This window comes from Chlorocebus sabaeus, chromosome 11 (assembly GCF_047675955.1).
Source record: "Chlorocebus sabaeus isolate Y175 chromosome 11, mChlSab1.0.hap1, whole genome shotgun sequence".
Classification (NCBI taxonomy): domain Eukaryota; kingdom Metazoa; phylum Chordata; class Mammalia; order Primates; family Cercopithecidae; genus Chlorocebus; species Chlorocebus sabaeus.
The window spans coordinates 34,070,010-34,093,855 of record NC_132914.1 but is presented as its reverse complement, the minus strand read 5'-3'; the positions used below and the strand labels follow the sequence as shown (position 1 = coordinate 34,093,855).

General features: G+C 36.7%; 1 protein-coding gene across 2 annotated transcripts in view; it reads left to right on the top strand.

Annotated features, from left to right (window-relative positions):
* The window catches only part of SYT10 (synaptotagmin 10), a 63,485-nt gene extending 40,202 nt beyond the window's left edge, over positions 1-23,283 (top strand). The window contains exons 4-8 of one of the 2 annotated variants that reach the window (XM_037990135.2): positions 13,790-13,910; positions 16,530-16,701; positions 19,050-19,179; positions 21,841-21,920; positions 22,073-22,159. In XM_037990135.2, the coding sequence (XP_037846063.1) occupies positions 13,790-13,910; positions 16,530-16,701; positions 19,050-19,179; positions 21,841-21,888 (471 nt within the window). In that variant the 3' untranslated portion in view covers positions 21,889-21,920; positions 22,073-22,159. Of the gene's footprint in view, positions 1-13,789; positions 13,911-16,529; positions 16,702-19,049; positions 19,180-21,840; positions 21,921-22,072 lie in introns of both variants that reach the window. The other variant, XM_007968136.3, reaches the window with a different exon arrangement.
* The last annotated feature ends 563 nt before the right edge of the window (positions 23,284-23,846 follow it).

The window sequence follows — 23,846 nt, the reverse complement described above, 5'->3', positions numbered from 1 at the left end:
CTCTTGTGGTTCCTCCTCCCAGCTCACATCTCTGTGAATAGCCCTTCGTGAAACCCTCTGGAATTACTCTGATTTGTGTGTGCCATCTGTTTCCCACTGGATCTCTCACTGATACTCTAAAGAAAGAAAATGTTTCCTAATTACAAACAGGTTAATTTCCTATAACCTTTCTGAACCATGCTGTGTATCTGACTGTTCGTCTACATGCTCATTACCTTAGGAGAAATCAAATTAGTCCTTAAAGGCTGATGATAAGACAAGGCTTCAACCACAGAAAGTAAGAAAGAGCCATGATCATTGCTAAAACACTCTATTCTTTATTACATAAAGAACTTCAAAGGATCTCCTTAAGTGTGGAATTCTGGGCGCAGCACAGTGGTTCATGCCTGTAGTCCCAGCACTTTGGGAGGCCGAGGCAGGTGGATCCCAAGGTCAAGAGTTTGAGACCATCCTGGCCAACATGGTGAAACCTCTTCTCTACCAGTCCCAACTATTTGGGAGGCTGAGGCAGGAGAATTGCATGAACCCAGGAGGCAGAGGTTACAGTGAGCCAAGATCACACCACTACACTGCAGCATGGCAACAGAGCGAGACTCCATCTCAAAAAAAAAAAAAAAGTGGAATTCCACATTTCATTGCAATTGAAAAAGTAAGAATTTATGCCTCTTAAAATTAAGATTTCAGACACAGATATACAATAGCCTGGAAAAATAGCTCTCTATGTTAATTTCATACGTTCCAAAACATATTTTTATGTTCTCAGTTTATCTTAGAAATTTAAAATATAAATATAAAATGCCACAGATGTTTCTGATTTTTAATTAGAGTATTCTGAATGTAAATTATCCTTTTATTAACAGTCATGATCTTTGTGACCATTAACTATATAAATTTAAAAAGCAGATTTTCATTTCTGTCCAATGCTCTCTTATATTTAAAATATCTCATCTCTATTTTAAGTTTGCACGCTTCCTGCTCTCTTATATTTAAAATAACTCATCTCTGTTTTAAGTTTGCACGCTTCCTGCATTTCTTACTGCTCCAATTCATTGCTTTCAGGTTGAATAATCAAATACCCAAATTATATAATTGTATATAAATAAGATCAATATCTTAAATAATGACCTGAGATCTTGCTCTCAGAGTAAAGTACGTAAGATTTGTAATAGGTCAGAAGTCTTTTCATACTACCTTAAAAGTTCATGGGCATATTCTGGGCAGGATTTTGAGAGTCTTATGTTTAGATCACATAATCATTATTTTAGAATTGGTAGAGAGTCCACGTTTAATCCTTTCTTTTTATAGTTTAGAAAACTGAAGCCCAAGGATGTTAAGAAAATAATTTAAATTCACAAAGCTGATTAGTAGAAGAGTCAGAACTAGGTTTTAAATCTTTCATTCTTAGTTCAGTTGTTCACCCTGAATGATATTAGAGTTTTACCATACTTGAAATGTACTAAAGAGAAAGGAAAAGAAATGAATTTTTTTGTGAAACACGGAAGTTCAACTATTGGCTTACAGAATTGGAATCGCTAAAACTAATATAGTTTGAATTACAGAAATTTGTAACATAATATTTGTGGCAAAAACGTATGCATAAGGCCTTTAAAACTTGTAATCCTGTCAAATCTGTCTTGTAAAACTGTGATTGATATGCATAGAGAACTAAGCAATGCTTCTCTTTGCCTTGTTTTAAAAATCAATTGGAGTCAATATTATTTCAGAAAATATCCAGGTAATTTTTCTCTCTTAGATGGAATTAACAAAAAAAAATCATATTTGGGTTATTATTCTATCAGCTGTGTCCTGGTATATTTTAATGCTTGAAGGTTGTAGGAAATAAAGAGAAGCTATTTAGCTCCCTAATGCTCCAGCAGCATAGCTGGGCCTGTTATAAGTTCTAGGAATTTAGTGTGGTTCCAAAGATACTGTTTAAAGTTGTTCTATTTCTCCTTTGCATTTAACCAGTATAATTATTAGTTATTAACACACTCTTATATAGTGACAAGAATATGCAGATGCTTTTTAAATGTAAATGTTCAGAATAATTCTTCTCCTTCTCTATAACAGAGTGCAGTAAGGAGTTTGCTATAAATAAAGTATCTGATTTTCTAATTTCTAAAAAAAATTTTGGGACTTTATCTGCTGACTTTGAAATCTAAGACCACAAAAACAATTTTGTTTTTCGGGCCACTAAAATTGTAGGCACCATTTCTATTAGGTAAAGCCACAGAGTGAAGCAGGAAAGTACAGGAGTTAAAATACTAATGAGTATACTTTTATTAGAATCCTGGGATGGTTACCTTTAGCTGTATCACTTAGAATAAGTTGCTGAACATTTCTGAAATTGTTTCTTCATTCACCAAAAGAGATTTATAATAATATCAACCCAACAGGAGTATTTTGAAAGTAAAATTAGATGATAAATGTAAAATATTTGTAAAATTTGAAGTTTCTAATTGTCAGTTATCCCTGACATGCTACCATGCTGCACACAAAGAAAACACCTTCTTGTTATCCACTCAACTGCTAATATCCCAGCTACTTCTACGTCCTAAAGTTCTTGCCATAATATTTAGATTTCTTAAATGTATTACCCTCATATTGTGAAAAAATGAATGAGAGATAGATGCCTTAACTCTTTTCCTAAATCTTAAAAACAGAACAAAATGTGACAATATTATTCAAGACTATGCCATGACATATATTGCATTAAGTTCTGCACATTTAATTCAGTAAACCAGAGACCTTACTGACTGGATACCCATTTTATTCATGCTTTTACAGTGCTTTTAGATTTTTCAATATCTATCGTCTCACATCCTATGGTAAGTAAAAGGAAGCTGGCCCCTATCAAATACCAGTCTACAGAAAAATGTAGATAACTGGACACAGAAAATTGTGCCCAAACACACTGTTATCATAACAAGTAGACTGCATCTGTTTATATAGAGAGGAGCAAGGATCTTACCCCCATCAACCCAGCAAACTTTTGTTTAGTTCTCCTGTTTACCAGACACTCTTCCCAGCATCTCAGGACATAAAGTGTTCCTTTTCTAGAAGGCCAACATTCTAGAAAAGAAGACAGATAATAATGAAGCAAATATACAATATGCACATGAATGAAGGCATGTACTATATGAAACATGAGGCAGGGTAGGAAGTAAGCAGTGGTAGTGGAGTGGAGGTCACCCTAGATAGAGTGCTCAGATAAGAACTCTCAGATGGGTGTGATGGGAGATGAAATCAGACAGATAGCCGAGCGTCAGGTCATCTAGAGTCTTCAGGCCATGGAAAGAGCTTTGGGTTTTATTCTGAGTTACGTTTGAGGCCATTGATGGCTTTTGTTGAGAAGTGAGCCATAGACTCCCTTAGAATCAATACGATCTCTGGCTATTATGTGGAGAATAAACTTTGAGAGCCAGAAGTGGAACAATGTCAATCAATTCTCTAAAATAGTGAAGTCAAGTTCATCCAGTCTAGGTGTCTATATACAGCAATACTTACAGGGACTCCTTTAATTAAGAATTTTGTAAATATATTTAAAAGCATCAAACACTCTAAGGAGAGTTGTATATAGTTTATTGCACAGGTTTTCATGCCCTTATTTAAATGATGATGGAAGTTTGAGAATAAGTCTCTGTTTTTTTGCACCAATAAGCTTATGATTATCTCTTATCCAGTATGATGAAGGGAAGAGTTGTTACGAAATTTGTATCCTCTTTTTGTGTCTCAAGTTGCTCTTGTCTCAGTATCTATGTGGGGCTATTCCCTCCTACTTCACTGTCTTCATTACACAGCTAATTTTGAGACTTGATTAGTTAAATCAAGGAAGGATTGTTTTAAGGCCTCAGCTCCGTCACTTTGTGGCTCCCGATAGCTACAGTCCGTGGTTGTGTTGGATAGGACAAGAGCTAAACCATTCTGGCATATACGAGGTTGGTGCAAAAGTAATTGCAGTTTTTGCAATTTTCTTTAATGGCAGAAACCACAATTATTTTTGCACCAAACTAGTAGTTGTTTCCATTTGGAAGGGAACTGAAAATGGATCTCCCATTGAGCACTGACATGGGCACTCTTAAACAGTGTGCTGGCAATAGTAGCTCTGGATGGTTGCTGTTAATCGCTTAATGTCCAGGGGGGTTTTGTAATTATCCTGTCTCTAACACAGCCATGTTCTCTGCCCCGTTCCTGCCCTGACCTCAGCTATGCTTCACCTGGATTTAGTGCCGTGGCCAAGCACAATGCTTAAGATTATGTGCTTAGTATAAAATTCATTGCTTCTTTCATGCAGAAATACAAGGAAGTCCTGCTAAAAGGCACCTGGTGAGCATTTTCTTTATCTTCAAGTAGAGAAGGCAGAAAAGAGTGAATAATGAAAATATGATGTAAAAATCCAGGAATCTCACTAGGTTTTGTGATAGAAGCCTCCTTTTCCTGTTTCTTCCCTGACCTCTATGGAACACAATGAAACCTGATTGAATCAGAATCACTGGGAGGAAGAGGAAAGGCAGGGAGGGCTTGTTGTGCAAAGATTGTGGTTCTTTGAAAGAAAAAGGGAAAGTGGGCTAGAAACTGGAAAAGCGTTACAATGTTAATTACATTTCCTAATTGTACTCCATCAAATTGCTTCTTCCTCCCTCCCATTTGCCATCTTTAGTCACTAGACTGCATGTGCTGGCTGGTTGGGAGAAATTACCAGATATGTAAGGAAAAAGAGCAATTTACAGACCTTAGGGATGCATTTGATTCTGAAATTTTAGTGTGCTATAGAATTACAGCAAACATAATCCCATATCACACAAGACTAGAGAGATCTATAGAGAAATAAGGTCCAATAAAGCTAATAGATAAGTATCCTCTAACTGTAGCTCCCCAAACCTTGCATGTGTCTTTAAATGGCTCAAAACTATTATGACTGGTTTATTGTATTCTCAAGGTCATCCTGTGTGGGCAAGCACTTGCACAATTGTAGGCAATTTCATTCACACAAACCACAACACCCGTAAAAAGTGTCTTTGTCACTTGTTTTCTAATTGCCGATAACTTTCACTCCTTCAAGCAGTAGATGCCTCTTCTGCAACTAACGGAAGTCATGACCTGGCCTGACACCTTATTATTTATTTACTCATTTAGTAAGCTTTTGAATGAACATTCACCTTATGCTAATCACTGACCTCAGAAACATGGTTTTGAGCAGAAAAGAAAAGTCATATGCTTTCTGGCACCTACTGTGTGTCAGGCTGCAAACTGTAGTCTGACATATGTTATCTTTGTGTATTATCCCTTTTAAATATAAACACAACCCCTCCACATAATTGTTATTAGCCATAAAAATGGATCTCATCCTGACTGCAGAGGTGATTTGATTATGTGCTCCTGAGGAGAGGCCATTTCGAATAAGGCCACTGTGTTGCCATTCGAATCATAGTCTGGCATTGCCAGAGCCAATGCTTTCTGTTTGGCCTTCTGGTCATCACTGAGCACTCTAAGCCTCCCCTCACAGCCTTCTTATAAGCTGACCTCTCTGTTTTTAAATTCCCTTTGCCTTTACTCATTTTTCAACATTTAGATTGTTACCCACCTCTAATGCCCTCCTCGATCGCCGTGGAAAGAATCAAATATCTTTCATCACTGTTCCCATAATTAAAATCCAAGTATCTCTCTAGAAAATATTTACAACACAAGATAAATTAAATTAAATTAAATTTTAAAATAAGCAGCCGGGTGGTGGCTCATGCCTGTAATCCTAGCCGTTTAGGAGGCCCAAGGTGGGCAGATCACCTGAAGTCAGGAGTTCAAAACCAGTCTGGCCAACATGGCAAAACCCCATCTCTACCAAAAATACAAAAATTTCCTGGGTGTGGTGGCATGTGCCTGTAATCCCAGCTATTCAGAAGGCTGAGGTGGGAGAATTGCTTGAACCCAGGAGGCAGAAGTTGCAGTGAGCCAAGCTCTTGCCACCACACTCCACCCTGGGCAACAGAGGGAGACTCTGTCTCAAAAAAAAAAAAAAAAAGTAATTTAAAATTATGCAGACCTGTGTTACCATTAAAGCTTGTCCCCTAATTAATAGTACGGTGTTCTTCAAGGTTAAGCAACTTGTCCGAAATCACATATAAGCCCTAGGAGGAGAAAAATTGTGTCTTCGTCATGGGTGTGTCTTCGATGACTAGCAGAGTGTCTGGCATTATTTATGCACTCAGTAAACATGACCGTGCTAATGAACGAATGAAAGTTTAGAGATTGACCAGACATTGTGTGCGTGTGTATACACATACATATATACATACATATATATATGTTTATACCAGGCACTTTACATGTTTGATATCTCCCTTGCAAGTTACTTATTTTATATATATGGAAGGCAGAGGTTTTGGGTTGTGGGAGCATAACAAAAAATTTGTAAGATGAAGGCAGAAAAAAAAAATGTAGAAACCATATTAGTAGGGGCCACATGGGTCATATCAAATAGTTTGGACTTTATATTGTATGCTCTGTGTGTTCAGCACACATCAGATAATCCTCTTGAGAATTTTAGTGGAGCCAGAAGAATATAAATGACATCACACGTTTATTATCCTGTATGGCCTTTCCTCATGAATCCCCAACTAGATCAAGCCTGACACTCTCAGCCTTGAGGATTGGATCCTTCCTCCTCTAGCATATTATCTGGAAGTTTAAATGATAGCCATTTTTATGACTACTTGTTCTTGACCTTTAAATTTATCTATTCACACCAAATGATTGTGGTCTTTTCAAGGAGGCTCCACCCGGACTATAACAAACAGGACCTGAAAGGGCTTGTCCAGACATTCTCGAACATGCCTAAACTATATGTGTTATTTAGTTCTCATTTTTCACCAGTGCTTAAAATTACAGAATTTTAGAGCTGGAAAATAAATTAGCTCATCTCTTTGAGCACCTCATGTTATACCAAGGAAACTGAGGTCAAGTGAGGTTAAGTAGATTGTTCAAGGTTAAATTCCATGATTTTCTCAGGTGAATGAGAAGTGTAGGTCAGGGAGAAATATATTTTACAGTAGTTTGAATCCAATAGATCCACTCTGGGTCTGTATTTTATTGTAGCTTATTTTGTGGGCAGGTGAATGAAGGACTAGTAACTTGATGAAGAAGCTCATTTGATCTAGTTCTACATCTCACTTTTAACAGTGTGAAGAAAACCATCTGTTTTCTTACCACCAAGGAAATGTGGACAACAGGCTGTGTTTAAGATGCTAAGTTGATGTGATGACTGCTATCACTATAGCAACCAATTGTTTGTTTAGTTTTTTTAATACATGTTAATGATTCTAACTTCCTAATATATCACTGAATTCAAACTTTTCTTCAGCCAACATCCTCCCACACCAACTTTACTTCAATGACCTCTCTCTCTCTCTCATGTCTTTTTTCATTCCAATCTAGCCTACTCAAGATAAAGAAAATTTTTTTCAAATATTATTTTCTTTAACATCATTATTGTTTTTGAGTACCTGTTTACACCAGGCACTTTACATGTTTGATATCTACCTTGCAAGTTACTTGTTATTGTCTCCATTTTGTTTGTAATTAAACTCAAGCTCAGAGAAGTCAAGTATTTTTGCCATGTACTTGGGAATAGAACATGGAAGATTTGCTATTTTTAACTCCAGTTTTTATGAGCCAGGAACCTACACCCTTTCCACTCTGCCAGGCTCCCGCACTTTCACGTCACCAACACCTTGGTATCCCCATTGCCCACAATCAAGCTTAACCCTCCTCCAACATGTTTCCAAACTCCGTATTTCTCAATGCATACTGACCATTTTTATTTCTGAGTATAATCATAGTACTCACATACAACATTATTCCTCATTACCCTGTGAAATCCCATCTGGTTAATTCTTCAAGCCCAACCTAATGATTATTGCCCTCCAGGAATACTTCTCTTGGTTTATAGACCTTCTAGTTATGGAGCCTTTAATCTCCCTTCTCTCCATCTCTTACACTCCATTGCTACAGCTTGATTTTACTGTTAGTCCTGTAATAGGATGTGCAATGCAAATATTTGCATGTCAATTTGTCTTTCCAGTGACTTTTATTTTTATTTTGGAAAAAGACTACATGGAAAACACTGTATAACTGTGACTCGGTCTGTGAGGTTGACTAGCCAACCATCAAAAAATGGTCTTTATCTACCCAGCTGCATTTTGGTGGAGCCAGCATGAAGAAATCAAATTTATAACCTCTAAACCAGCTTCAGTGTTACCCTTTTTTCATATGCCCCTTCTCCAAGTAGGAACTCTGAAGATTATTATTGTGATTGTTCAGCCAGATAAATTAGTGTGTATGAGAATGGAATAAAAATCTTCTTACCCGAAATAAATTTTATGGAACACTGCATCCTAGACTTTGTAATAGGCTTTCAAATGGTTATTTGCCCCAAAATACAAGAATTTTTCAGAGGTTGATATGGAAAACTCATGTTTATATAAAATTGTAGAAAAATGAGACTACACACAATTTTCAGAAACTCAAAGCCTTACTCATTTTGAGCTGAAACATAATACCACTTTAAACATTTTCAGCATTTTGGATAAAAATAATCCTGAAAAATAGTGTACATGTCTCTATTTTCTTGAACAGAACATATAAGATATATTTCCTTACCTTGATGACTCAAGGTCATTACTTTAAATATTAATTACTGTTCAAGTCTGTAATAAAATGTTGAGTTCAAGTTGCTGAGGCGTTATTATTGTTTAATACCCCAAATACAAAATGATTCCAATTTGCTATTCTTTTTAGAATATCTGCTTTTTTTTTTAGCAGTTTTGTGTCTTTGTAGCTATTTTTTCTTGCTGTCTGCACTAGACCTACTGCTGTTAATTTCCCCATCTCCACATTGCATGTATGAGATTGGACCTGCAGTAGGTTGATATAGCAAGTAGACATTCTTGCTAAAATTTTGTCTAAAATAATAGCAAATGGGTGTTGAAAAAAGTGATATAAACTCCTTATATAAATAACTTTATTGTACAATTTCCTTATATTTATGCCATATGTTTAGAGACCCTTCAATTTGTTTCTTGGTTCTTGACTGGTCACTAACGTGCTTGGATTTTTGGGGATGAGAATGACCTTTTAAACCACAGTGGTATGTGGCAGACAGAAGAGGCGGCCCTTAAGACTCCACCTGTTCGTTGGAGTTGAACTATCAATAAGGGCACAGATTTAGTGGAGGGTAGTGAGAATTAGCTCACAGAGTAGCTCAGAGCAGTTACAGCAGTTACCAAATTCTAGAGTTCTGCATTACATATGTTATAGGGCCCTTTTAAGGTCATGCAGCCACTTACCTTCATTAATTTCATTTTCTCATGGTAATCTTTTAGATCACTTCCAGATTTTGAAAGCTTAAGAATATTGATATTTACCTTAGAGAGTACTCTGTCCTTTGCAATGTGTTGGCAGTTTGTTCTTTCATTCACACTTCTTGAAATAAAAAATTAGTTTAATAAAGACTTAAATTTTTGTGCAGTTAGTATGTATGCATCCCTTTTGTTAATTTTTACCACCCAATTCATTTCAATTTTCTAAAAACTCCTGACTACACGGAGTTTGAATTTTTTTTTTTTTTTTTTTTTTTTTAAGATGAAGTCTTGCTCTATTCCCCAGCCTGGAGTGCAGTGGCATGATCTCGACTCAGAGCAACCTCTGCCTCCTAGGTTCAAGCAATTCTACTGCCTCAGCCTCTTGAGTAGCTGGGATCACAGACATAAGCCACCACACCCAGCTAATTTTTGTATTTTTAGTAGGGACAGGGTTTCACCATGTTGGCCAGACTGGTCTCTAATTGATTTTTTTTTTTTTTTTTTTTTTTTTTTGAGATGGAGTCTCACTCTGTTGCCCAGGCTGGAGTGCAGTGGCCCAGTCTCGGCTCACTGCAACCTCCACCTCCCGGGTTCAAGCGATTCTCCTGCCTCAGCTTCTTGAGTAGCTGGGACTACAGTTGTGCACCAACACACCTAGGTAGTGTTTTTGTATTTTTACTAGAGACAGAGTTTCACCATTTTGGCCAGGCTGCTCTCAAACTCCTGACCTCAAGTGATCAGCCCACCTCAGCCTCCCAAAGTGTTGCGATTATAGGCATGAGCCACCATGCCAGCTGAGTTTAATATTTAAGTGAAGTTCTTCCTAGTGTTATAGGCATAAAGCCAACCACCTTGTACTAAAGAGCTACTGGAAGATGCCCCTTAATGATAATCTGTGCTTTAAATTTATTTAGGTTAGTGTTTTGGCCAATCCTCAGTCAAACTTCTCCATGTTTATCAAATACCTGTTAATAACAGATGGTCAAAATTAACTTGCAACTGAATCCATATAAAAGATCTTTAAAAGATGGAACTAAACATAGTGAACTTTCTTTGTTCCAGCTAATAAGCATGTAATGTATCTAGAGGAGTAGAAAAATCCCATTCACAGATGGTTTAACGTGTAAAAGTAAAACCATATAAGTCAGACATGTGAAATATGTTTTATTTGTTAATTCCTATAGAATACACTGTGTGCTTTTTTTCCCTCTCTTCATGTGGTTTGTATCCTATTGGAATCTAAGCATTTTGTGCCTGAGATATGTCTCCTATTTTTTTGTTTCTCAGTTCTCCATTACCACCCCCACCACCCCCACCATGTTTCTCCGTAGAACTTGGTGTCATGATCTACATTCATTAAGAGATCGTTTATTTGACCAGCTGGCAACAAAATATGCCTACACTTATTTATAGTAACTGAAAAGAGACATACCCAATGAGGGAAAGGGGAATGGCTGTCAGATGGAAAATTTAAGCCCTTAGAGTGAGCCTGAAGAAACACTTGGACGAAGAAGCAGAAAGAGAAACAAGGAGAGAATCAACAGATAAAAATGGCATTCAGACATATTTTCTTAGCCCTTTAAAGCCTACTCACTTCCTTCTCAACTGAGACCTCCAAGGGCCGAACCATGCCATGTCCATCTTGGTGTCTGCAGCACCTACCACTGCACCTGGCAAATAATGCTCAAAAATTGTTAGATGGTGGCTGGGCACTGTAACTCACCCCTATAACCCCGACACTTTGGGAAGCCAAGGCAGGTGGATCGTTTGAGCCCAGGAGTTCAAGACCAGCCTGGCCAACATGGTAAAACCCTGTCTCTACAAAAAAATACCAAAATTAGCCAGGCTTGGTGGCACATGCCTTAATCTCAGCTAGGCTATGGTGGCAGGATCCCCTGAGCTGGAGAGGTTGAGGCTGCCATGAGCCATGGTTGCACTACTGCCCTCCAGCCTGGACGATAGAGTGAGAGTCCCTGTCTCAAAAAAAAAAAAAAAAAAAAAAGGTTAGAAGGAAGAGGATGTTCCTTCTTCAGCAGGAGGTTGTGCTCTTCCGGTTTTTCCTCAATGCTCTTCTATGGGATTTTTGGTCTACAGTAATCCACTAGCCCAAAGGATATCCAGTTGGATATACCTTTTTTTAAATTAGTTTTTGTTTGCTAATCTTGCAAAATAATAATCACTTCCATTATTAAGCTTTTCATTTATCCAGTACTTACTGAATTCCTGATATATGTAAGACACTGCTCTATGTGCTAGCAATACAGTAGTAAAGAAAACATCATTCCTTATCACATGCCAAACACTGTATAAAATGCCTTATGCTTTATTTACATTATCTCCTTTAATGCTTACAACCCTTGTGAAGTGGATGTTTTTATCAATTTGAAAATGAAATTTTGGAGATTAAAAACTTAATTGAATTTCCCAGGGTCTCACTTTTAGAAAGTAGAAAACTGGGGGTCAAACACAAATTTAATTAAAGTTATTTCTCTGAATTACTGGTCTCTCCAACTTCTAGACCATGAATAAAGAAATGAGAATCATGTAAATCAGAACCTGAGCTATATGAGTAAGCCCAATAGATGTTAACAGTGTATCATGAAAAAAGTTTAAGACCCCAGCTCTGTGGACCTGGGTGCATAATCAGCAAGTCATCTCCCCCAAAAGTAAACCTGCCATGAATTTCTTACCAGGCATGATTTCATTGAATCTTGTAAACAGCTCTTTAAGGGGCATCCTAAATTGTCCATTGTCCACATTCATTTTCATTTGTCCACCATGTATGCAGTAAAAGACCACGTATAAATCAACATCAGGGTACTGTGGACCGTTATGCTTTATAAAAATGAAACAAAACAGGTCAGGTTTTATCCAGATTAATTAAATAATATATTCAGTTCTTCAAAAAATATGTACTGGTATGTACCAGCTATGCACCATTCTCTTCAGTACGTCGTAGAAAGTAAGACAGCCAAGAACCCTGCTCTCCTGGGTGTTATATGTGAGAGTCAGGGAAACAAACAAGAAAGAATTTAAAAGATGATATCAGACAATAAGTACTACTAAAAATATGTGAAGGGTCTGGGAGTGGGGTGAGTATAGGATATGAAGGGTGTGCAGTCTCAGAATGAATGATGGGGGAAGGCCCCAGTACAGAAATGCTGTTTGAATTGAGTTCTGCATGGTAAAAAGTCAGCCACATAAAGATTTAAGAGAAAGAAGTGCTAGTCAAAGGGAAAAAAACAAACAGAGGCCCCAAAGCAGGAACAAACTTCATTTGTTTGAGTAACACACACACATACACACACACACACAGAAAGACATTTGTGTCTGCATCAGACCTTGGAGGGGAGAGGAATGAGAAAATGTTACAGAGAAAGGTAGGGCCCGGAAGACATAAACCTTATGTGTGACGTTCTAATGTATTAGCCAAACAAAGACATATTTAAGTGTGGACAGATTGGGAAGTTGAGGTGGGCACATCACTTGAGGTCAAGAGTTTGAGAGCAGACTGGCCAACAGTCGAAACTAAAAATACAAAAACTAGCCAGGCGTGGTGTCACATGCCTGTAATCCCAGCTACTCAGGTGGCTGAGACAGGAGAATCACTCGTCATACCACTGCACTTCAGCCTGGGCAACAGAGCGAGACTCTGTCTCAAAAAACAAATGTGGATGGGGATGTTCTTAATAATTACCCCATAATAATAGGTATGAACCAGGAATGTCCCAGGCACACCAGGACTTGAAGTTATTCCACTTATATGCCGAAGTAAGGAGTTTGGATTTTATTCCACTACAGTTGTGATCCCTTAGACAGTTTTAAGCAAGAGATTTGCATTTCATAAATGTTCACTTTGCTGCGTGAAGATTAACTTCTGGAATGTGAGTTTTGTTTTCGAGGCTAGTGAAGTAATCCTGGCAAGCAGTGATGGTGGCTTGAATGGCAGTAATAGAGCCAAAAAGAAAGTCACTGATTTGGGATATATTTTGTAGATAGTGTAGATAGGACTTACCCATAGGTTGCTCATAGGGGTGAGGATAAAAGAATAATAGTCACTACTGGGTTTTCGGCTTCAGCCTTTGGGTGAATCGTGATGCCATTTGTTGATTGTGGAAACGCTGACAGGAGAATCAGTTTTGGAAGATGATGGGGCATGGGTGGGACCAGTAGTCTGGTTTTGACTATGTTAAGTTTGAGATTCTTGTTGTAAATACAAGTGGAGATAGCAAATAAGCAGCTGGGATACAATCATTTTGCTTACTGCATTCAGAATAGCTTTCTTGCAATGTTATCTGTATTATCCTCAATAAAACAATTTAAAATGACACTCCAGTATTCTACTAAAGTGATTTTGTATTCAACATCTTTCATTATTTTTTGTTTTCACCCTTCAGTGTTTGAAATTGCTAACATTCCGATTGCCTTTCTAGGAAAGCGTAGACCTGGGTGAAATCATGTTTTCCCTTTGTTACTTGCCGACGGCAGGGCGTATGACATTGACAGTCATTAAGTGCAGAAATCTGAAGGCGATGGATATTACTGGCTCATCAGGTATGTACACAATGGCCATAGGACCAAGAGCACAATCCCAAATAAATGACTGTTGAATTATTTGTCTATAATGGGGTACTACAAAAGAAAAAACAAGATTACAAATTTAAATGTTCCAATTCATCTCTTTTATTTACATTATCAATATGAAATTTTTAAAAGGTGTTATCAAATCGATCTGAATTTGGGTTCTGGTTTCTATTTCTTCCTCTACCAATTTAGTGCTGTCTCAAAAATACGTAATTTACCATCTACTCCCCTACTTTCAGCTAGTCAGTTGTTTATAAAGGAAGATTCTTAGGCTTTAGGTGGTGAGTGAGGCCATGTGAAAATATATTTTAGTCTGAACTTATTCCCCTCACCTGATCTGCAGAGAAATAACCATGTTCCACGACCATCATTTGCATTTGCATTTTTGCCACCTAACTAAAAATGTGTGCATCTCTAGTGTCTGAAATAAATAATAAAATAAATTAATGCTTCTTGAAGATTCTGAAAGAAATTCTTGAAGGAAATGCCTCTTGTGCTAACTCTGATAAAAAGATAAAGACACATCATGTTTCTTCATCCCTTTATTTAATTCACTGCAGTTCTGGGTAATTATTTAGAATTTAATACACAAGCACTGGCACAACTCTGTGGAAGAAAAATGATAAGGGAAGAGAAGGGAGACTGGTAGGCATTTGTTGTATTAAACAGAAATAAGAAATAGTGGTGGAAATAAAGGATGACATTTGGGGAAGATCTATAATTTGTGGTTTTGCAGAACAACAACAAAATCTAAATTTGCATCACAAAAAACATAAGGGAACTGTAAGTTCTAGTGTGGAAATAGCTCCAGGATGTACAAGTGGATTTTTAAAAAGAGGTAAAAAATTAGCATGAATATTATGCACCCTTCTGTGTAGGAATGGGGAAATTTGGAATATATATATTCATATTGCTAATATCTGTATTAAAAATACTGAAGTGATATACAAAAACTAAGGGATGAAGAGGGATGAAGACAAATGGGAGAGAGACTACTTATTGTATATCTATCATGGATTTTTGAACTATGTCATGATGTTCATTTTTTAAAATTTGCAATACATAGTGTGTATGTGAAAGTAGAACAACAAGTAAATTCTACATTAATTTTGGTGAAAAAGTCTTGGGTCAGTAAATGTTGAAGAATTTAAGATAAACAGTGTACTCTGCAAATTGTTTATTCTACTCTTTTTTACCGTGTATGAAAAGAGATCAAATTTTGAGACAAGAAAACAACATCAAAGTTATAATTAAGTGCAAGATTACATTTTACTTATATGAAACTTTTCATCAGAGAAGCGCTTGCTTTGAGAGCACCTCCTCATTAATCCTCACAACAGGCTTGTGAATCAACTAAAGAGCCAGTAAATTATCCTTGTCACAAGCAGAGAAATGCAGTCGGAGACGTGATGGGAGTTACAAAGGGTAATCCATGCCTCTCATTCCTATTGTTCATTAGAAGGCCTAGGCCTGTGGGCTCAAACACAAAGCTGTATCACAGAAATGAGCTTCTCCTTAGGATGTACTTCCTGTTATTTAAAAATTTAAAAATAAATAGGAAACAGAGATTAACATTACCCTGTTATCTTGTTTTCCTCTATATACCCCATTTCCAGCCACGAATACTTTGCTTCTTGATGGGAATGCTTTGGAAATATACAGATACATATTTCAAGAGTTTATAAAGCATTCACATGCTCAAATAAATTAATATTGTCATCATTTTGGTTTATTCTATGGAAATAAAATGTATTACTGTGGAAATAGGGAAAAAGAAATATTGGTGCTACAGGTAGAGGATGGTCAGAATGAAAAAAAATAAGATAGCAGACATTGATTGTTTAGCTATCTAGTGTGCTCAACCCAATGTCAATATCACCTCCCAAAACCATACCTGCTTTGAATAGAAGGTGCAAAAGTAAGGCTTGTTGGAAATTTTGTATAACCATCATATAGTCTTCTATAATACTATAGCAGTTTTACAATTTAAGATGGTAAGGGTAATAGGAGAGATATCAAGTCAGCTGTAGCAGAACTTGTTAACAATTATCTGCTCCCTTTGGACTATAAAAATGTAGCCCAACTAAATTTTTCTCCTGCAATTGGCATGATGTAGACAATGTCGTATCAGGAGACTTCTTCCTGTGTGGCCATCTTTAAACCAAATATCCCCTTTTTTATCATTTCCTGCTGTGCATGCAATAAATCACTTGTAAGTATCATTTTTTTCAATCAAAGTTCCTTATTAAGCAAATGATATTTTTAATTTTAGGTCCTTTTCCAGTACTTGAAGGAAATTCCAAGTACATTTTTTGCTCTCTAATTGCTGCTTATTGTGATCTCTATCTGTCTAGGTACAGTGTTGCTAAGTCTTTCCCAAGTTTTGATCTTCTTACTCTAGACCATTTTGAAAGAAACTAACCTTACTAGAATTATTATTTTTTTGGAGACAAATTTAAAATTGGTAATACTAAAGGTCTTAACATAGGCCTTAGTACTGTATGTCTTATTTAGTAAAAATAAACTGCAGTTTTATTTATACTTTGTACTATTACTTTTATTCTAATAAAGTTATCTTCTTATTCCTAGATCCTTATGTCAAAGTGTCCCTGATGTGTGAAGGTCGAAGATTAAAAAAGAGGAAAACAACTACAAAGAAAAACACTCTAAACCCTGTGTACAATGAGGCCATTATTTTTGACATCCCTCCAGAGAACGTGGACCAAGTCAGCCTCTCCATTGCAGTCATGGATTACGATAGGTATGTGTCTCTCTCTACTCACTGAACGGCAGCCACGTGTAGTCATGCACAAGCCAAACTCAGCTTTTCAGGTCATTTACTGCTACAACAATTTTAATTTAAATTGGAGGAGGGAATATTGATTCCTTCAAAATTCGTTGTTTTCTGTGTTAGAGTTCTGGATTTTCATTTCCAAAAGAAGTCATCTTTAAATTAAAATTCACCTGGGACTGGTGAAAGAATTGGGTCCAGAAGTGATATAGAACATATTCAGGAAAGCACTATTGTGGAGTCTTTTTACAGTAACAACAGAGATTATAATCAACAGAATTTGTTTTACCAACTAGGCTGGAATATGAATATCATGGTGCTTACCCGAGCTCTATCATTAACTAGCTGCATGAGAGGACATGTTACATAATCACTTTGAGAATCACTTTTCCCATTTGTAAAACTTAAGCATCCTATAGAACTGTAAACAATGAGGAATAAGAGTGGAAAGTGAATAGTAGCCATAAGGATACAGCTTTGATGCCTTCACATTAATCTTAAAGCATTGCTTTATGGATAGTGCTTCCAGATCACACAGTTTGAGTCACTCCTGCTTTCACGAAAACATTGCAGCCTCCCCTATGCAGCTCTGAAGATCCTTCCCACTGCAGCTCTTACCTTTGCCCTCCCACTCTCCCCGTTGCCTGGACTGTCCTCCAGCTTCGTGTATCTTGTCCCACCAACACCCCACATCCTTGCTTATGTCAGCACCTCTGTAAGTCTTGCTTTGCTGACCAATCCTCTTCTTCCTCTGTCCTATCAACAGTTTGTCTCTTATTTGGGCCTTACTGTATACTTCCTCTTATTATTTTGCCTTTTAGATTTATACAGTTTTTGGAAATGAATGCTTATGTTTTTAACCAAAACATTATCAGCGCATAAAGAGTAGCTTAGTACATTTATTTTGTTCTAAAACACACAAACAAACACGAAGCGTCCATTTTATAGTATCATCACCAGGACCCTATAACTGAGAGAAATTAATGTGCTCAGCTCTGGCTTAGAGCTAGAGGGAAAAAACACTGGAAAATAACATTTGCAAGCACCATCTATTAGCACAATTCACTTGTGACTACTATTTAGAAAGAGAGAGAACTCTTGAAGTAGTTGGAATTTCAAGCCTAAAATAGCTGCAGATGTTTTTGTCGGGAGCCCCTTTCTGCTTTGCCAGTTACCCCCCTTGATTTCTCACAGCCGTAAGTGCAGGTGGATGCAACTGAGCATTTATCACTTGGGCAGTTTTACGGAAATGGATGCTAACAAGATACGCACAGGAAGACAAAATTTTTGTACCTAAAAACATGCTTGTTGGGGAAATTTCATATTAAAGAAAATAATACTACATATACATATCTACATCAGTGATGGGAAAAGGGTAATGAAATTGTTCTAAAATCATCCCAAAAGTATCTTTGGAGATGTCTGTCAAAATTGAAAGCTCCTTCCAATGACATTCCATTCTTGAGAAGCAGCTTAACCACATGTGCTCTTGAGTCAACAACTCATTTGTTTCAGCTCCTGTCTCTGCCTCTTACTAAGTGTGTAAAGTCAGGCCCGCTCCTAACCTTCTGGGCATTTAGTTTATTTGTAAAACGAGAGAATGATAATAATGATATTCATGGTCATGGTGGGAGAATTAAGTGGGTCAGTACATTTAAACTACTTAGAACACTGACACATAATAAGCTCTCAAAAATATTAACTGTTATTGTCATCATCTCGATTTATTGCTGTGAAAGCAGGACCTGAATAGAAAATACAAATGTTGTCCAGTATGTTTTCTGTTATGCAAAAATAAATCACATGCCATGCAACTGAACATAATCCTGCCCTATTTAATTGTAATACAAGTGGTAACACACTGACATATCATTTAGAGCCAATTAAAGAAAATTGGTACTGTATTTCTTGGTCAGAAATCTAAACATCGTTATAAAACATTAAGCCTCGTGGAAAGAACAAGATTTGCTTCACATCACTTATATTAAATAAGACTGTTTGCAAGAAAGACACTCATATAGCTAAAGACCTACTGGTATTTCTCACTCGTGCCATTTTTATTATGATGAAATGTGCTTAAACTACAAAGCACTGAAATGGTTTGTGTGTGCCTCTTATACACATTCATTTTTTGAATGTTGATACTGTTTAGTAAATGTTGATTTACTTAAGAGATTTCTTTCGGTCTGAAGTAGTATAATCTGCAAAATTACAGAATCTAATGTTTTAATCATATGTTTAAAATTCTACTAAGATTTGTGAAACTCCCTTTATCTTTGAATGTTGGAAATGAAAGTATAATATTCCACAAATCATAGGGTAGGACACAATGAGGTCATAGGAGTATGCAGAACAGGACTGGATGCTGAGGGTCTTGGGCGAGACCACTGGAATGAAATGCTGGCCTATCATCGAAAACCAATAACACACTGGCACCCCTTGCTGGAGGTAAGTTTGTGAGTTCCTTACATCTGCTCTTTTTGTTGTCTCTTTTACTTAAATAGTATTTATCTGCTAACCTTTATCTGATATTTTATGTATTCATCCTTGTTAAAAAAAATAGAAAAGATTGTTCTTGCTCTTGTCCCACATTCTCTAACATTTAATATTCAAAGTTCTGCGTGCCTTCTTGGATTTTAAAAAACACTACATTTTCTGGGCTTCGTATTCTTATGGACAATAAGCCATTTGCAAGTTTTTTGTTTTTTGTTTCTGTTTTTTGGTTTTTTGTGTTTTTTTTTGTTTTTTTTTTTTTGTTTTTTTTTTGTTTTTTTTGCATAGTCTGAAAACTTACATCTGTGAATGGTGGAGCAATCTAGTAAGTTTATTACTAACTGGAAACTGCATTTTTGTCCTTCTCTTCTGTAAGAAACAGTCACCTTACCCAGAGTTTTCCACAATCCCTAAATAAAGGTGCTGTCACCTAATATAACTTTTCTGCGTAACGGGGAAGATATGTCTCCCTCAACTCTGATCAGGAAGTAAAACTGCCCTCAGGTTTTACAAATATTGAGGTGTCAGTTTAGTCGAGTTCAAGGCTTGGCTCTGCTGTGTGACTGCTTATTGTAAAACCTCAGGAAAGTTGCTTTACCCTCTGTGTTTCTGCTCTGACTCTGAAATAGTGGTAAACTCAGAGTAAAACTAAAGAAATGCTGAATATTAAGTGCTTAGTGCTTCTTGTTCCAGCACTAGGGACTGGATTGAATGGGAGAGACTGTGCAGTATAATTGACTAAGTATCAGTGGGACCAGGTTCTAATCTCAGTTTGGTCACAAAAAAACGCGACCTCGGCTGTGTTACTAAGGCCATTGTAAGGGAAATAGGATGAACACCGAATGAGCATTGCATGCTCACGCAGGTGAACTGTCGTCGTCAGTATCCGTTTATATGTGAATGTGTCAGGTCTTTATCTGACTTCATAATTCAGTATAAATCATAAAAGACACACACACACAAATGCATCTGCACACACACACACACACAGAGAGAGAGAGAGATACCCAGTCACTTGGTGTTTTCCCCTAGAACTTCATAAGTATAGATGTGTCTTCTCTGAGTAGCTCACATCTTAGAAAGTTATTATTTGTTTCAAACGGTGAATGTTGTCTAAAGTACACTTTACTGCTTATTGTATGATTAGTATTCTTTTCCTGATTCTCATCTTTTCGTGTGAAAAGTGAACATTAATTCTAAAAATCTAAAAAGGAGAGTAAAGCCATGTTGGGCAGGAACTCACTCTGAGTGGAGAGGTGGATTCTAATTTTGTTTCTCTGGCTGTCTACTTCTGAGCAGGCTGTTTACTCCGCCTCCGACTACACTTCTCCATGTTTCACAAAAATAGAACTGCCTGCCTCTACAGGCTGCAAAGGGATGATGCAGGGAGAAATGAGATAATGTGAGCAAGAACTCTTAAGGAATGAGAGAAAGGTGCTTTATGACCAAGGCATAGTAATTATTTATTAGTGCTTAATAAGCAGCTTTGCATTTCTCTGATGAAGGGGGATTCGTAATAGGCACATGTTTCTGTTTGGGAACGTGTGGACACTTTTTTTGTCATGATAGAATATACAGGAAGATAAGCTACGATATAGTCATCAGAAAAAGATCCCAGATAGTTATTGAGAGCAAGATTGTGTAAATATACATTCTCCAGCAAAAGAGCTCCTTTTAACCCCTGTTTCTACATTCATTGGTCAAACAGAATATATGGACTAGGGACCTAAGAACTAGCTGGATTGTGCATTATAGGAAAAATAAGTATGTAATTATATATGTTGTTGTCACAGAAGGCATAAATATGAGAAGGGAAGAGTTATTCGAGAGTTGTGTCCATTGGTACAACAAAGACTAAAGTATCATGTAGAAAATCGGGTTCCTCCACCGGGCGCGGTGGCTCACGCCTGTAATCCCAGCACTTTGGGAGGCCAAGGCGGGTGGATCGCTTGAGGTCAGGAGTTCAAGACCAGCCTGGCCAACATGGTGAAACCCCGTCTCTACTAAAAATACAAAAATTAACCAGGTTTGGTGGCAGGCGCCTGTAATCCAAGCTACTTGGGAGGCTGACGCAGGAGAATCACTTAAACCAAGGAGGCAGAGGTTGCAGTGAGCCAAGATCACACCACTGCACTCCAGCCTGGGCGACAAGAGTGAGACTCCATCTCAAAAAAAAAGAAAAGAAAAAGAAAATTGGGTTCCTTTTATCTAGATAATCATTCATTTTGTTGTCATTAAACTTTTTAAATACACATAGGCATTTAAGGATTGTGCAAAAGTATCTCTGTCGCTTGGGGCTCCCATCCGCCAAATGCAGTTCTTATCTCATTAACTGCCTCCATCATCACCTCCGGCCTTAGAGCAAGTGGAATGCAGTACCTTGTGTTTACTTCAGTTCTCTTGTGTTTAGTCTCTTACTGCTCTTTCCTAGAAATTGCCCCTCACTAAAGTAAACCAGCCTGGCCAACATGGTGAAACCCTGTCTCTATTAAAAATATGAAAATTAGCCGGGCTTTACTTTACTAGAGTAAACCATTTATTTTTTGTAGAAAAAAAGCTAAAACCCTGTTGTAAAATTTGAAATTATTCTGCAGTTATAAATAGTTGTCTACACAGGGCTGCTCCATGTACATCTGTGTACCATGCTCCGCCTACATTCTATGAGACATCCATGTTGCTTCATGGTAGCAGAGAAGGTAAGTTCTGAAGGGCAAAGGGAATTATGTATTTCTTTTCTTCAGAGATTCACATATTATGGTTGAATATTCACTACTAAAAGGGAGCGATGATTAGCCACTGTATTCTGTTTCTGTACTAGATCATATGTTATGAAATTATTGTCTTTCAGTTACCTGGCCGGGCGACCAGTTTTGATAGTCAAGGATCCTGCCCTTCTCCTAAACCACCTTCCACACCATAATGCCTCCAAAATAAGACCATGATATTAAGAACCTAGGATCACGTGCTCATTCAATCAGAAAAAAAAAGTAGAAGGTTTGATTTCCTCATTTAAAATATATCCATAGTAATCAACAAACTTGATGTGCACTTTTTCATTTACTTTTATTGTCGATTTTTTAACTTTGAACATCAATACATTTTACTTGAATACATATAGTCCTTAGTTGCATAAGGCATTTTATCCTTTGCGTCAAATGCCTGTTAGCACAGAGTGTTTTACTATGTTGTAATTCTTTACATAAGCAAAGAAATTTTTTTAAACAGTTCATATTTATCTAAAATTAAATATAGTTTATGCTGCTATTGTATAAAGTAGCAGATGTCACATATGTATGGGTTTGATTTTGTTACACTGTGTTCATTTCTAATTGTGCATGTGGTTCTATATAAACTTAAAAGGAGATTTTGAACTTAACTTACACAACAAATCCTTGCACAATCAAATTAATGTTACTTATCTGATAATACTTTCTTTCATTCTCAGAAAATTACTTTCTTGGTGAGGTTTGGCTCTGCTAAACTCAAAACTTTGTCTCTCAAGCTTGTTCTTTAAAACACACAGACAAAGCTGTAAATTTAAAGAATCATTTTGAATATAAATTTAAGAAGTAATGCTTACTGGCTGAAAAACGGAGGCTGAGCCATTGTGGCTACCATTTTATACTGTTTTACTATAACGTTAGCTCAAATATCTGTTGCACTGTTTAACTGATATTTTTTAAATTCTAATAATCTTCACCTCAAATGTAGCATTAGTATTTCTAAGTGAACAGAATCAGAAGTTCATTTTTTAAGTGTTTGTAAGGTTCTCAAGTACTGTGACATGTATTTTTTGTGACTTGAAGCTATCATATAGATCCTGTATTTCTGATAGACTGTACTAACAGACACCAAAGGAACACCACCACTGTCTGTGTTCATCATCGTTTAGATTGTGCACGGTAATGGTGACTCTTAAACCCAGTCAGAAGCTAATCATTGGAATTGGGTAGTTTCATAAAGAAAAGATGATTTATTTTCAGCAAAATATAGAAATATACCATAAATATTAATAATACACCTTCAACGCTTAATAATAATAAACACATTAATTCTAAAGGCCCAGGCCTCCAGTCCTTGCATGAAAGGCATTTGCCTTCATAAGGATCAAGGTTCAGGCCACTACATGTAAAAACTATGCAAATGTTTTTACAAAACAGAACTTTCTTTTAAATCAGGTCAACATATTTTGTCCCATTTTCAGGCCCTGTTGGAAAGTATCTATACTAAATTACCGCAACCTTACTTTTGAGATGTGTGGTGTGGATAGTATATATTTCAAGCTTATTTCAAAATTGGTGGTTTTTTTAAAAAAGGCAAGAAAATAAAAACATATCCACCTGGATGAGAAAATTTTATCAGCGGTTATAAAATTTTTATTTTTGTAAAATCCCATTGTTTCTAAATATTAAAAAAAGTTTTTAAAGCATTAACATTTTGTTGACATCTCTTGTAGTGATGGCATTACTATTAATTAAGAGGTAAATATTTTGCACATTAACATTTTAAAGGCAAACATAGTTCTGCCTCAGATTTTTCAAAAATGCTTATACCACCCTAAGGGAAAACAGGTACTCCTAGCTAACATTTTCTCATTTAAAATAATAGAAGAAAGCTGTTTG